This window comes from Paroedura picta, chromosome 9 (genome assembly GCF_049243985.1).
Source record: "Paroedura picta isolate Pp20150507F chromosome 9, Ppicta_v3.0, whole genome shotgun sequence".
Taxonomy (NCBI): domain Eukaryota; kingdom Metazoa; phylum Chordata; class Lepidosauria; order Squamata; family Gekkonidae; genus Paroedura; species Paroedura picta.
In genome coordinates, this window is record NC_135377.1 from 47,051,591 (window position 1) to 47,067,159 (window position 15,569).

General features: G+C 40.1%; 1 protein-coding gene across 2 annotated transcripts in view; it reads left to right on the forward strand.

The window, feature by feature from the left end:
* Nucleotides 1–15,569, forward strand: part of SMCHD1 (structural maintenance of chromosomes flexible hinge domain containing 1) — a 90,691-nt gene that overhangs the window by 42,740 nt on the left and 32,382 nt on the right. For both annotated transcript variants that reach the window (XM_077352659.1, XM_077352658.1), the window contains exons 26-31: nt 1,689–1,837; nt 3,988–4,076; nt 5,986–6,104; nt 8,188–8,355; nt 8,886–9,011; nt 10,961–11,040. In XM_077352659.1, coding sequence (XP_077208774.1) covers nt 1,689–1,837; nt 3,988–4,076; nt 5,986–6,104; nt 8,188–8,355; nt 8,886–9,011; nt 10,961–11,040 — 731 coding nt within the window. The remainder of the gene's footprint in view (nt 1–1,688; nt 1,838–3,987; nt 4,077–5,985; nt 6,105–8,187; nt 8,356–8,885; nt 9,012–10,960; nt 11,041–15,569) is intronic.

The following is a 15,569-nucleotide window of genomic DNA, read 5'->3' on the forward strand; positions in this document are numbered from 1 at the left end:
TGTAAATTAAAGTGGCTTTAATTTCATTGATGGGGATTCTCAATAGAGAATGTTGTTGTATGCCCACATGGCCACTAGATGGCAGTCACAATCACTACTGATATTCTTGGTTGTTCAACACTAGTGAATATGTGGGGTCCTTGTAGCCAGCTGGTGAGATGCTGTTCTGATCCTCCAGTCCTGAGGGCTCTTGAGCTAATATCAAGTCCATCCTGAAAAGCGTGATAGGCTTTTGTTCCATTAGCTCATTCTTGTTTCTCAGGTTCAGCTGCTGGTAGCCCAGGGGAAAACGGGAGCTGAACGACCACCCAACCAAACTTTGTTCCAGATTGTAATATAATAAAACAGGACAAACAGCAACTGGGTGAATACTTTTGCAAGCCACTGAATATTCTGTGGCAGTGACTTCTACTCACAGTTTGAAAATTACAAACCAAAAATCTGTTTTTCAAGAAAATATGAGATATGCATTTTGTGGTTACCTACAAACACTTAATAGTCACTAGGATCTCAGTGACATTCATTTCTTAAAACTACAAGCACTGTTTTTATTATTGGAGGATAATCTGCCAACACATAGGGATTTCTATTATTAAAGATTTTAGATTTTTCTGTAAACCTGAAGATTTTCTCAGGTTTGCAGAACAAATCTGCCTTATGTGTTCATGGCTCTAATCTAAGATTTGAAGGATACACATTTTGGCCAAGTTGTAAATTATACGTAACAAGTAGGGGACTGTGGGAAACATGCTGGGATATTTACGTACTGTTGCTAGATGGGAATGGGGAGAACAGCTTGGAAAGGCTGCAACCACACAACTACTCCAAGATCAACTGCCCTGAGATAAATTTGGAGCATAGATGGGAATGGGACAGCCAGAACAGGGGGGGGCCAACCATGGACCTCCTTCCCAAGGCTAAGTAGAAATTTAAAGGCCCAGAAGAAAACAGGAAAAATTAAGGGGAAAACTGAGTTTTTATCTTTTATTGATTTATTATATTTATCTAGATTACCTACCGCCCCTCTTGGACTTGCTGTCTCGGGTGGTGAACAACAAGATTGGCTTACAATTCTTAACAATAAACAATAACTATAAAACAATATAAAGTTTTTAAAACATGGCTAAAAAGCAGTTGTCAGCACTGATAGCATGTAATTATTGGCTTACAGATGTCATAGGATGAGGGGGGAAGGGAGGGAGAGCTGGATATAGTTATTATAATATGGTTTCTAATTGACATCAACCATAAACCGGGCAGAAGAGCTCCGTCAGGGCTCTGATTTCCTCGGGGAGCTCATTCCACCAGATAGGAGGCTAAATGTACTATTTTCTTTCCCTACCTCCAACCTTTTTTTTTCTTTTTTGTCTGTCCAGCTGGAAAATTGAAAACTGTTTTGAAGTATGTTCTCTGTTCAAATGATTGACATGCTTTTAAAGATAGGGAAGCATGTTTTGGAGACATACAGCTCTTAAATCCAAGATGCATTAGTGTGATTTGATATTTTAAAGTACTTAGAAATTATATTTTGATGATGCATTTTATGTTATTAAAGCAGTAGTATTAGTTTAGGTTTGATAGGACAGTATTACATATATTTGATTTTTTTCCAAAAACTCAGGAGGGGGGGTTCCCCCCCAAAATTTGACTTCAAAATTTGAATTGAATGAATTTATTTTTGTTTTTAGGTAAATTGGACTCCCAGGATTAGTAGAGAACAGCTGCTTAAAGGATTGTTGCCTGATGTAAAAGTACCAACTTCTGTAAACGATGTTCGCTATTGTTTAGTTACATTTCTTGATGACCATGTATCTCTGGAAAGTGCATTCATAGTTAGGTTTGTACATTTTGAAGTTGTAAAAGATATTTAATGATGGATTATAACAGTGTTTCTCAACCTTTTGACTGTGGAGTAACTCCTGAAAATTCTTCAGGTTTCAAGTAACCCCAGAAGTGATGCCAGCTAGCCACACTTCCCTGCCATGCCCCCAGAAGTCACATGTTTACAATGCGTAGTACATCACTAATAAAAAATATTTGTTCAATAAGAGTAATATTTTGCTTTGGCTCTCCAGTTCCTTATCAGCTTTTTACTACTTTTATGTCGTGAAGGAAGTTAAATGATAGTTAACAAGCGATGTATGCTAGATGTGATTGGGGGAGGGGGAAGCAAATTGTAGGCTGTTAAGCAATAAAACTCTCCAGGGAGAGTTGTGGCAGTTAAACAACCTTGATAGCAAGTCCAAATATAAGCATACCATTCCAAGCATGCGTAAAATGGATAAATTCTCGGGGCTTCATAAAATGTTGGCCGGTAAGATCACTTTTAACTTTGGGAAATTCCCAGGTGCCACCCAGAGGTTGGCAATCCTAGCAAGACCTGAGAAAATACTTTCCTAGGGTCAGAAATGATTGACAGGGCAAGGGGAAACCTGGGAAGAAAGGAATCCTTGTGCAGGCTGTGCACAGTCCTTGCACTGGTTCCCCTGGAATTACAGTTCATCTCCAGACTAAAAATCAGTTTCCCAGGAGCAAAGGGCTTCTTTGAAGGACTCTGTGATATTGGACACAGTCTTCTTCTTGAACATCGAATCATAGAGTTGGAAGGGCCTATACAGGCCATCTAGTCCAACACCCTGCTCAATGCAGGATCAGCCTAAAGCACTCTTTTATATCTGTCCAATTGCTGCTTAAAGACCTTCAGTGATAGGGAGCTCACCACAGACAGCCAATTCTACTGCTGAACTACTCTGACTCTGAAAACAGTTTTTCCTGATATCTACCCAGTAACGTTCTACACATAGTTTAAACCCATTACTGTAGGTCTTATCCTCTGCTGCCAACAGGAACTACACCCTACCCTTCTCTACTCCCGACCCTTCTCCAAGTGACAACCTTTCAAATACTTAAAGAGAGCAATCATGTCCCCTCTCAACCTCCTCTTTGCCAGGCTGAACATTCCAAAGTCTCTTAGCCTTTCTTTATAGAGTTTGGCCCCGATCCTCATCGCTCTCCTCTGCACCCTGTATATTTTGTCTGCATCCTTTTTGAAGTGAGGACTCCAGAATTGGGCGCAGCATTCCAGGTGTAGTCTGATCAATTGGTATATAGCAGGACTATGACATCTTGCGATTTTGATGTAATGCCTGAATCCCTTTGCTTGCAACTGCCTTCTGCCAGTGGGGCTTGGAGAAGAAATTCTGAAGGGAGGTGGGAATGGAAGATTCAGTTCTTCTTTCTCATTCAACTACTGCAGACCAGACAGATGAGCAGAAAGCTACTCTATCTGTATTCCTCCCCTGGTTAGTAAAATTTTTAAAATATATATAAGTTTTTTTTTAAAATTAAATCCCCCCTCCCAACTGGAGTGACCTCTGTGGCTCTGGAGTAACCCTGGGGTTACTATAGATTCAAGTGGGTAGCCATGTGGGTCTGAGGTAGTACAACAAAATTAGAGTCCAGTGGCACCTTTAAGACCAACAAAGATTTATTCAAGGCATGAGCTTCCAAGTGCAAGCACTCTTCATCAGACTATGAACTTCCATTATGAAAGAGGTTACCTAGGGTTACTAGTAACCCTGGTTGAGAGTGAATGGTTAGAACAATAAGAATGTATTTTTGTTATCATTGGCCAGTGAGCAATGTGAATATTATTAAACATATGTTAAAACGTTCACAGCTTTAAAATAGGTATACTGCAATAACATTATGGGTTGGATCTTGTGTGAGTAGAAAGCAGTTCAATTCATGGAAGGGGATCTCTTTTCTTTATGTATTTCTTGCTCAAGTGTCAGGTGCCTGCTGCATCCCAATCTGTCCTTGGAGGATGACAGGAAATGTGTTCTATTCTTTTTGAGGATGTTTGAACCCAATCTATTGTAGAGATACACACTGTGCCAAATAGTAAAAAATATTAGATCAGTCAGAATTCACATATTCTAAATAGCTTTTGATATATCAAGTAATCTGTCATTATTTATGCCTTAGGCCACTTCCTGATGAGGCAAGGCATATTAAATGCAAACTAAAAGGATCAAACGTATTACAAATGGGTGAAAAACTGCAAGCTGAAATTGGCAAGTACCTGTACTTTTCAAAACTGTTATCTACTACTCCATACCTACAAATAAGCATAATGTGATGGCACCTGGATTATAACATGGTTACAGCAGCAGCCGGTGTGATAGATTGCTGTCCATTTAATTACTTGGCTATGTCTGTGTTGCATATGACCTTGGTGGCAGATGGGTGGGTGAATCATCCCAAGTCATGCATACTATCCAGTTCTGGGCAGAGTTTTGTTATTCTTGTTATTGAAGTCTGATTTAATTTGTCTTTTAAAATTACTTCATACTCTGTTTCCTACTCCTATTTTATTTGCATTCTTGTTCCTAGAAGATGTGCAAACCAGAACTCAGCATATTCATTCAAAATAAGTCCTGTTCTTTGGGCACAAGTTATTTCTGCTTTGTTCAGTATAATTTGTTTTTAAGGAGGTGTACACAGAAGTTTTTACTTTTTAAGGAAAGATACACTAGCATGAGTTCAAATCATCACAACTACTTGTATAACACAGGAAACTTGCAGTTCTTTGCATTTCTAACATATATGGCAAGATATTTAAGTTTATTTCTTTATTCTAAATTAATGTGTTGACTGATTTTTTCAAGACAGCTTCACCAAAGATATTCATACATTGAAAACTAATAGAATGGTATACTGCAAAGGAATAATTTCAAATGAGTAGCCGTGTTGGTCTGAAGTAGCACCTTTAAGACCAACAAAGATTTATTCAAGGCGTGAGCTTTCGAGTGCAAGCACTCTTCGTCAGACTATATATATTCCTACTGTTATGGTGGTCAGTTCTTAGTCTGACGAAGAGTGCTTGCACGTGAAGGCTCACTCCTTGAATAAATCTTTGTTGGTCTTAAAGGACTCTGATTTTATTGTGCAAAGGAATAGTTTATTTAATGAGAAATTTGCATCTTCCTGTGTATTAAATTCTGGATCAGTGTTGATTTCTTGTACTTTTTTTGAAATTTGAGAGCGTCCCTGGTGCTCTGTCTGATATTTGCCAGTCTTTCATTTCTATAATTGATTTAAAGATTCTGCTTGTTGAGTGGCTAGATGCTACGGTCTGTGACCCTCGTGTCTGCAGGACCCCAGCTCTCCCACTCTGTCCTCCCAAGAATACTATGCCATAGTGATTAGACTCTGCCTCAGGTCCCTGTCCTTAATGAAATAAAACTTGCCTCAACCAGGGCCAGGGCCCAGCCTGGTGAAATGCTTTGCCAAATGACATCAGAGCCCTGTGGGGCCTCAAACTATTCCATAGGACTTGCAAGACATAGCTGTTCCACCAGGCCTATGGTTAAGGTGGACAGGGACCATCAATTTGCTGGCCTCCAGAGCTGAGAACTTATCCAATTAGAACATTGCTGGAAAGGCATAAAACCCCCTTCTTTCCACCCTTAGAATAGTGGTAAAGCATGCAGCAAGTTGTTATTTTAGGATTTATAGTTTTAAGGGGTTTAATGATTTTATGAATTGTTATGTATTCTATAGTTTTAACCTGTAAGCTACTCGGAGACTTTGGGGAAAGGTTGCATAAAAATGGAATAAATAGAATAATAAAATAATAGATAAATACAAGTATGTTATTTGTCAAATAAATATAACTTAATAGCTACAAGTATACTACTAGCGAGTATGTGTTGATATTTGTAAAGTTGTTTGTAAAGCCATTTCATTATGTGGTTAATCAATCTATTTTGCAATAAGTATGCATATGAAGGGAGCCAGAATAGTGTAGTGTGTGTTAGACTGGGATCTGGGAGACCCAGGCTCCAATCTCAGTCTAAATGACCTCACAGAGTTTTGAGGAAAAATATTGGGAGGGGAGAGCTAAACTCCTTGGAGGAACTGCTAGATAAATAAATGCTATACATTTCACAATATTCTAAATTTTAACTCTTTTTTTAAAAGAGGTAATGATTACAGATCAGCATGGAAACCAGATTCAAAACCTGACACCATCTTCTGTGAATTCTTTGGGAATTTCTGGGAACAATCTGGATAAGACAGATCTGAAAACTGTTTGGCAGGTAATTTCTAATAATCCTCATTTATAAAATTTATTTCCATAAAGCAGCATTATACTATACTTGGAAGGTGTGTAGAGCAAGTTTAGTCATATATTCACCTCCGTCCATCAACTAACTGGCATTCACACACACACATGCACACATAGAGGAAGAGGACATCATGTTGGAACAATGATGAGGCTTTTGAAGGGCTACTTCCCTGTGTTTCTTTTATTATTGGATTCATAATTGAGATCTTCCCTTGGAACATTTTGCCAGCACAGAAGGTTCTAGGAACTGGTTGAATTCAAAGTCATAACACTGGCCTTGTACTGAAGGTGAACTATGAGCTACCAATGTGTATATTCTAAACCCAGAAAATACAAATTTTTGGCTAATTTCTAATTATGCAGTTCTGTAAGTTCCCTCTCAGCTTAAAATCTACATCTTATTGTTTTTGACATGATTTTAGCATTTATGTTACCAGTTTCTTTGAACTATTTACCTTGTTCCTTAATTGCCTCTTTTGGCCCTATAAATTTGGACTGATTCAACAGTCTTATCCATTTTCTTGATCTTCTGTTCTTATTCACCAGTAATTATAGTATCTGTAACCTTTACAGATGGAGAGTTTCTGATGCCAGCTTACCCCTTGCCATTCTTGTCCCATGTATAATTTTCAGTCCAATATTGCAGCTTTCTCAGCAGCATTCTGCCCTATTATCTCTTCCCATAGATTCTAAGATGCCTTTAGCTCTTGACTTATTTTTCTTGTGGACCCAGTGATGCATTCACTAATCCTCAGGGCCATTCCGCACCGGGATCCATGTTGCAAATTGTTTGTGGAACGAAAAATCGCCATTTTAAATAGTGGAATTCGTCGTTATGCATACCTGCCTTTGTAGTGGAATCCAGTTGTTTTTCTATCGTTTCCCACAGGGTTCCGGTCTCGGCAAAAATCGCTAGCCAGGAAGCGCTATTGCTGAGCTGTGTCCCGCCCCTGGCCGTCAAGCAGCCAATGGGCGGCCGTTATCGTGCTCCCAAACAGCCCCTTTCCCTTTAAGGAAGGTTTTTTTTTAAAACACACACACACCCGTTGCAACGAATATGCGTTGATTCGTTGCAACGGAGAGACCCATCCAGCTAGCAGGTAGTGTTTGAGCTGCCGTTTCATCGTTGCCACACTCCCCCCGAGTTAAAAAAAAAATTCCCCCCCCTTCACGGGCGCAATTTTCGGCCGAAAACAGTGTGAAAAATAAAGGGAAAATAAACCAGCAAACGGGCCTCTGTGTTGCTTGAGCTTGGTAACTTTAAACAGAGGGACTGCAGCCGGTGAAGCCTCGCTGGGTAAACGAAGGCTTGCCGGTGTTTTGATCTTCGCTCGCTCGGAGAAAAAAAAATGGCGATCGCTTCGCCGGAAGATCAGAGGAGAGAGCCAGAGGGAGGGACTTTGCAGAAACCGCAACAATGGTAACGCACAGAACTTTCCCGCTAGTGTTGCAGATTGGTTGCAGGAGTGTAGCGCTTTCCGGAGGGTGAATCCACTTTTTGGGATTTCCCTGAAAGTGCTACAACAAAGGGCTTTTTGCGGATCGGTTTCAGGAGTGTTGCAGATTGTCAACGATGTTGTGCATAACAGCAAAACTGTAGCGATTTCAGTTAGTAACCATTGTGCTATTTTGGACGAATGCAGAACGGCCCCCAGTGTCTCCCTTCTTCCCTGCATCTGCGTTGTGTTCTTGTGCTGTGGACAAATTTAAAGGAAAGAATATACTGATTCTATATTCATTTTTCTTATTTCTGAGGAAGACTCAGTTAAGGCAGGAGGATGTTTTTCAATTAACTCCTTGGATGAATGGAGGAATAAAAACGTAAAAAATCAACAGAGGGCTAAACGTTATGTTGCTAATTTTGTTCTACATAGGAAAAATATATACATGTAATGAAACATAATAATAATTGTAGTCATGGGCCAACAGAATAAGACACATGTTAACAGAGAGTGGTAATGAAATGTATGTAAGTTTTACACTTACCCTCACTATCAAATAATTTACTCACATGAGTTTTAATAAGATCCAATTTCTTTTCTTTTTCTTTATAGGCAGATAAACAAATATTCTGTGTTAAAGGCATCAGGTTTAAACCAGGTCATCCTGGGGTCAAAGAACTGTGTTTTGCTTGGCATGAATTTTCTCACTTCTTGAGGTTAAATGTGATTGCAGGACCTCCAACAAAATTGATTCTTATGGATTGGACAGATTTAGGTGAAGTAAGTCAGCGTCATCTGATTAGAGTGTCGAAGTTTTGTGAAATTTTGAGGAAAATATGAATTGTGGGATCTTATTATCAGCTTTTTATTAACATTCTCTCGGACATAGATGGGATATAAAGAATAGGTAAAATATGCATGAAAGTAAATGTTGGTGTAGTGGTTAAGAGTGGTGGCTTCCAATCTGGAGAGCAGGGTTTGATTCTCTGCTCCTCCATATGCAACTGGCTTCATGTGGAGGTCTAGTCACAGTCCTGTTAGAGATGTTTTCACAGAGCAGTTTCTCTTAGAGCTCTCTCAGTCTCACTACCTCACAGGGTGTCAGTTGTAGGGAGACTAAGGGAAGGCAGTTGCTTTGAGACTCTTTCAGGTAGTGAAAAGCAGGTTATAAAATCCAATTTGTATTAGAGAACATGAACATAGTTCTTTGTAACTAGTTCTTCCTCAGTCAGTATATGATGAAATAGCTAACAATTATTGTATATGTACAGCTGCCATAGTCTTTAATAGTAATTTCTTCCTTTTCCCAGTCTATGTCAGTGATTAATGACAAAGAGCTGTCACAACCCCTTATACTCCAGCTCTGTGATCAGTGGGATAACCCATCTTCTGAACCAAATGTCAAGATCAGTTTTGTAAAATCAGACATCATAAAGGTAAATTTCTATGAGCTGAACATTTCACTGTTAAAAAATCTTCTGAATTGTCTGATCTAGACTGTGCTATCATACAAGATATCTATTAAATGTATTTTTAAAATGTTAATGTACTAAAATTAACAGGGATAAAATAAATGTATATTAGCAATTTACACAGAGATTAAAATCCAGGTGTTTTGTGTGTCTCTTATTGAGATTGTTTTGCAACAGAGGCTTTTGAGGGAGCATATAGTAGCCAGCAGGTTCTTCTGCCCATATAATAAAGGCATATTTGGGAAAGTGATCTTCAGCTTGTTTGTGCTACTTTGTTGACTGGAGTACATTTTTAGCTGGAGCCAATGAGCAAAAAAGAGTGCTTAAGGAAGACGGCAAGATAGGAGAGAACTTGAATGAATTCTTTGCATCTCTTTTCATCATGGAAAATATGGGGCAAGTAACCATGCCAGAGTCACTATTTTGGAAAGGGTGTCTGAGTCAGATTGAGTTAATGAGAGATGAAGGTCCATGACTACTGGGCAAATTCAAAACAAGTAACTTTCTAGAACCAGATGACTACACCTGAGAGTTCTTAAGGAACTCAGATATGAAATTGTTGATCTCACTTCCAGTATATGTAACCTATCACTAAAATCAGCCTGTGTACTCTCTGAAGAGGATCTAAGAAATTACAGGGCAGACAGCCTAACATCTGCTCCAGGTAAACTAGCAAAAACTGTTGTTAACACAGAATGAGAAAAACAGCATGGCTTCTGCAAAGGGAAATTTTGCCTGACACCTGTTTGAAATTCTTTGAGAAGATTAACAAACCTGTGAACAAGAGTGATCCCTCCTCCAACTGGTCTGTCTGTCCAGCTGCCAGCCAGTCGCCTTCTATCCCCCACCCCTGACTACCCCCTCCTCCTTCCACTTCCCTCTGTGGCTTGGAGGCTGCAGCATGAGAGCTGCACCTAAAGGGTGAGTTCCCTAACAGCTGCCTGCAGCCTTTCCAGCTCCAGGAGGAGGGAGACTCCATCCGCAGAGTTCTTCCACTCCGCACCCCCCCCCTAGTCTAGCCCATGTTGTATTCCTGAATGCAACAGGCTTGGGCCCTAGTGTCTTTAGAAATCACCTGAAAATGGGATAAGCATAACCGCCCTGAGCCTCCAGGGAGGGCGGTAAATAAATAAATAAATAAACAAACAAATAAATAAATAATTGTCATGGCAAAATTAATGGTAAAAACCAATGGACACTGTGATAAACTCCAGGAGAATTTCTCTCAATTGGGTGAGTGGGCAATAAAGTTCTGCACTCATCAGAACAACAACAAACAAACAACTAACTAAATATCCTGAGACGAAAGACATTGTGGGATTGTAGTGGATAACTCAGTATTGATTTAGTGTGTAGCAGCAGTGGAAACAAACTAACTCCATGCTGGGGAATGTTAGAAAAGGGACTGAGAATAAAATGGCCAGTATTGTAATGCCTTTGTATTGAACTATAACACAGCCTCATTTGGCATACTGAGTGCAGTTCAGTGAATCTCAAGAAGGATATTGCAGACCTAGAAAAGGTTCTAAGGAAGGCAACCAGGATTATTAAGGAACTAGAAGACCTTTCCTCTGAAGAAAGACTAAAATGTCTGGACTTTTTAGAGAAAAGATTAACAAGGAAGGGGTGGCATAACAGGGCTGCTATTATGTTAGTTAAGTATACCCCCTGATTTTAGTGGAAAAGTGCTGAAAGCACATGGATTCATTACCTACTGATTTCCAGAGTGTTGTTCCCAGCATAAGCATTATGATACTGTGGAATTTGTACCCAGTCAGTTATATCTATCTATCCATCTATCCATCTATCCATCTATCCATCTATCCATCTATCCATCCATCCTCATTTTTATGATGAAGGTAAACTGTTATCAGTGTGTCTCTGTTATTAAGAGAGGGGGCTTTTTTTTACAGATCACTCCTTCAAATCAGGTGTATAAAACAGATCTAAATGGTAGAGCAAATTTGGGAGTTCTTAACGTTCATGCTCCTAGGTAAGTGACTTAAAATACTTAATGTTGTGAAATATCAAATGCTCTCATATTTATTAGAATGGGCTGGATCCAAAGACTCTCTTTTGAGTCTTCTGATATGTCAGAGATATCATAATATTTTATTTTATTGATTAAAAATTGGGTTTTTTTGTAATGGCTCCTTCCCTCTCTCTGTTTGGCCACTAATCATCTTGTTCAGAGTTCAAAAAGGGGAGGGAAAGAGTAAGGTGAGTCTGACTGAGAAAATATGTAACTGATTGGAACCAGTTAGTATAATTACATACCGATCTTGTCACCAAAAAGATTTGTGTTGATATTTGCCTTCCCAGATTTGCTTCTGTACAAACAATGGCTTCTTTTGGCTTATTCTGATGTTTTCTAATTGTCTTTGCTAGCACACATTGAAATATAGCACTATCAAGTGGGGAAACAAATAGTTACAAATGGCATAGTTGCTTTTTTGTCTTCCCCCAACAATTGCATCTTCTGTGTCATCTTAATATTTGCTGCAATCAGTATTAGTAACATGACAAACAGACCAATGAAAGTAATTAGTGATGAGGGCAGATGTGTTATCAGCATCTTCAATTTCATTAGCAAAGAGATAAGACCTCCAATGGTCACTCTTTAATGTCATACAATTGTATTACGTGGAATTTAGGAAACATATGTCTCACTTAACATAATACGTATCATTGTGATTCAAAGACAGAGCGGAAGGAAAAATAGACATGTCACTGATTCCTCAAAAATCACAATTTCTCTTCCGCAAGTTTCCCATACAGCTGTTGATTTATTGTCTCTGATTGTTACCAGCTTTGGATATTTCACCTTAAATATTGGCCAACTGCTTGGAATCTTCATAGGAGAAGGGTGTGTAACACACGGAGAGATGGTAGCTATCTGATAGATCTAGTAGAGGAAACTGTCTAGTTAGAATAGGATGCATTTACATATATACATACTAATAACTCAAAAATCTGGGCTGATTTTTTTTCTTATAATCTTGAAAGCTATGTGTAAGAACTTCCATTCTGTACAAGCATGGGAACTAATTTATATAGACACCCCTGACAGAAATTGTAGCTTGAACACCCTTGGTATGTATCTGTTCCATGATCCATGCCTCATTGGAATATGTTTTCAGGCTGTGAGTTTGAACACAAAAATGGGATCAGTCTTTCACAGATAAGGGGTGAAAAAGGAGAAAGAAGTTGAGCTGGATGAGATTCTGGGAGATTTGATGGTAAATTTAGGTTTTCCTCAACATAATTCAGTCATTTACTTTACCATAGTAATACTAGACATTTATGGTTACTAAGAGTGAAAAGTCCCCCTTCAAGGATCGCTGCCTTGTTGTGGCAAGGGGGCTTGCGTAGTTCAGTGAAGCTATGAGCTATGCCGTGCAGGGCCACCCAAGACGGACAGGTCATAGCTGAGAGCTCTGACAAAAGGTGATCCACTGGAGAAGGAAATGGCAAACCACTCCAGTATCTTTGCCATGAAAACTCTATGGACAGTTCCAATAGGCATAACGATATGACGCTGGAAGATGAGCCCCTCAGGTCGGAAGGTGTCCAATATGCTACTGGGGATGAGCAGACGGCTAGTACGAGTAGCGCCAGAATGAATGAAGCGGCTGGGCCAAAGCCGAAAGGACGCTCAGTTGTGGAAGTAACTGGTGGCGAAAAGACAGTCCGATGCTGTAAAGATTTTTATTCCATAGGAACCTGGAACGTCAGATCCATGAATCAAGGCAAGCTGGACGTGGTTAAACAAGAAATGACAAGACTGAACATCGACATTTTAGGAATCAGTGAACTAAAATGGACAGGAATGGGTGAATTTAATTCAGATGACCATCAGGTATACTACTGTGGACAAGAATCTCGCAGAAGAAATGGAGTAGCCTTCATAATCAATAAGAGAGTAGGAAAAGCAGTCTTGGGATACAATCCCCAAAATGACAGAATGATCTCAGTTCGAATCCAAGGCAAACCATTCAACATCACAGTGATCCAGGTCTACGCCCCAACCACTGCTGCTGAAGAGGATGAAGTTGATCAGTTCTATGAAGCCCTACAACACCTTCTAGAAGCAACGCCCAAAAATGATGTGCTTATCATCATGGGGGATTGGAATGCTAAAGTAGGAAGCCAAAAGATAACCGGGATAACAGGCAAGTTTGGCCTTGGAGTACAAAATGAAGCAGGGCACAGGCTGGTAGAATTTTGTCAAGAGAATACAATGGTCATAGCAAACACACTTTTCCAGCAACCCAAGAGACGACTCTACACATGGACATCACCAGACGGTCAACACAGAAATCAGATTGACTATGTGCTCTGCAGCCAAAGATGGAAAAGTTCTATCCAGTCAATAAAAACAAGACCAGGAGCTGATTGTGGTTCAGATCATGAGCTTCTTGTTGCAAAATTTAGGCTTAAATTGAAAAAAGTAGGGAAAAGCACTAGGCCACTCAAGTATGAACTAAATCATATCCCCGACGAATACACAGTGGAGGTGACAAATAGATTTAAGGAATTAGATCTGATAGACAGAGTGCCTGAAGAACTATGGATGGAGGTTCGCAACATTGTACAAGAGGTAGCAACTAAAACCATCCCAAAGAAAAAGAAATGCAAGAAATCAAAATGGCTGTCTGAGGAAGCTTTACAAATAGCTAAGGAGAGAAGGGAAGTGAAAGGCAAGGGAGAAAGAGAAAGATACACCCAACTGAATGCAGAATTCCAGAGAAAAGCTAGAAGAGATAAGAATGCCTTCTTAAATGAACAGTGCAAACAAATAGAAGAAAATAATAGAATCGGGAGGACCAGAGATCTTTTCAAGAAAATTGGAGATATGAAGAGAACGTTTCATGCAAAGATGGGTATGATAAGGGACCAAAATGGTAGGGACCTCACAGAAGCAGAAGAGATTAAACAAAGGTGGCAAAATTATACAGAAGAACTATACAAGAGCGAGCTTAACATCCCTGATAACCACAATGGGGTAGTTACTGACCTGGAGCCAGACATCCTGGAATGTGAAGTCAAATGGGCCTTAGGAAGTCTGAGTAACAATAAAGCTAGTGGTGGTGACAGCATTCCAGTTGAACTATTCAAAATCTTAAAGGACGATGCAGTAAAAGTGCTACACTCAATATGCCAGCAAATTTGGAAAACTCAACAATGGCCACAGGATTGGAAAAGGTCAGTTTACATTCCAATCCTAAAGAAGGGCAATGCCAAAGAATGTTCAAACTACCGCACCATTGCACTAATTTCTCATGCTAGCAAAGTTATGCTCAAAATCCTACAAGCTAGGCTCCAGCAATATGTGGACCGAGAACTTCCAGAAGTACAGGCAGGGTTTCGAAGAGGCAGAGGAACTAGAGATCAAATTGCCAACATACGCTGGATCATGGAGAAAGCTAGGGAGTACCAGAAGAACGTCTACTTCTGCTTCATTGACTATGCTAAAGCCTTTGATTGTGTGCAACACAACAAATTGTGGCAAGTTCTTAAAGAGATGGGAATACCAGAGCATCTTATTTGTCTCTTGAGAAATTTATATGCAGGTCAAGAAGCAACAGTGAGAACTGAACATGGAATCACTGACTGGTTCAAAATTGAGAAAGGAGTTTGGCAAGGCTGTATACTGTCGCCTTGCCTATTTAACTTGTATGCAGAGCACATCATGAGAAATGCGGGATTAGAGGAGTCACAAATTGGGATCAAGATTGCAGGGAGAAATATCAACAACCTCAGATATGCAGATGATACCACTCTAATGGCAGAAAGTGAAGAGGAACTAAAGAGCCTGTTGATGCGGGTGAAGGAGGAGAGTGCAAAAGTTGGCTTGAAACTCAACATCAAGAAAACAAAGATGGCATCCAGCCCTCTCAATTCCTGGCAAATAGAAGGGGAAGAAATGGAGATAGTGACAGATTTTATTTTCCTGGGCTCCAAGATCACTGCAGATGGGGACTGCAGCAAAGAAATTAAAAGACGCTTGCTCCTGGGGAGGAAAGCTATGGCAAATCTAGACAGCATCCTAAAAAGCAGAGACATCACCCTGCCAACAAAAGTGCGTTTAGTCAAGGCTATGGTCTTCCCAGTTGCAATGTATGGCTGCGAAAGTTGGACCATAAGGAAGGCCGAGCGTCAAAGAATTGAGGCTTTTGAACTCTGGTGCTGGAGAAGACTCTTGCGAGTCCCTTGGACTGCAAGGCGAACAAACCGGTCAGTCCTAGAGGAGATCAGCCCTGACTGCTCTTTAGAAGGCCAGATCCTGAAGATGAAACTCAAATATTTTGGCCACCTCATGAGAAGGAAGGACTCCCAGGAGAAGAGCCTAATGTTGGGAGCAATCGAGGGCAGAAGAAGAAGGGGACGACAGAGAATGAGGTGGCTGGATGGAGTCACTGAAGCAGTAGGTGCAACCTTAAATGGACTCCAGGGAATGGTAGAGGACAGGAAGGCCTGGAGGATCATTGTCCATGGGGTCGCGATTGGTCGGACACGACT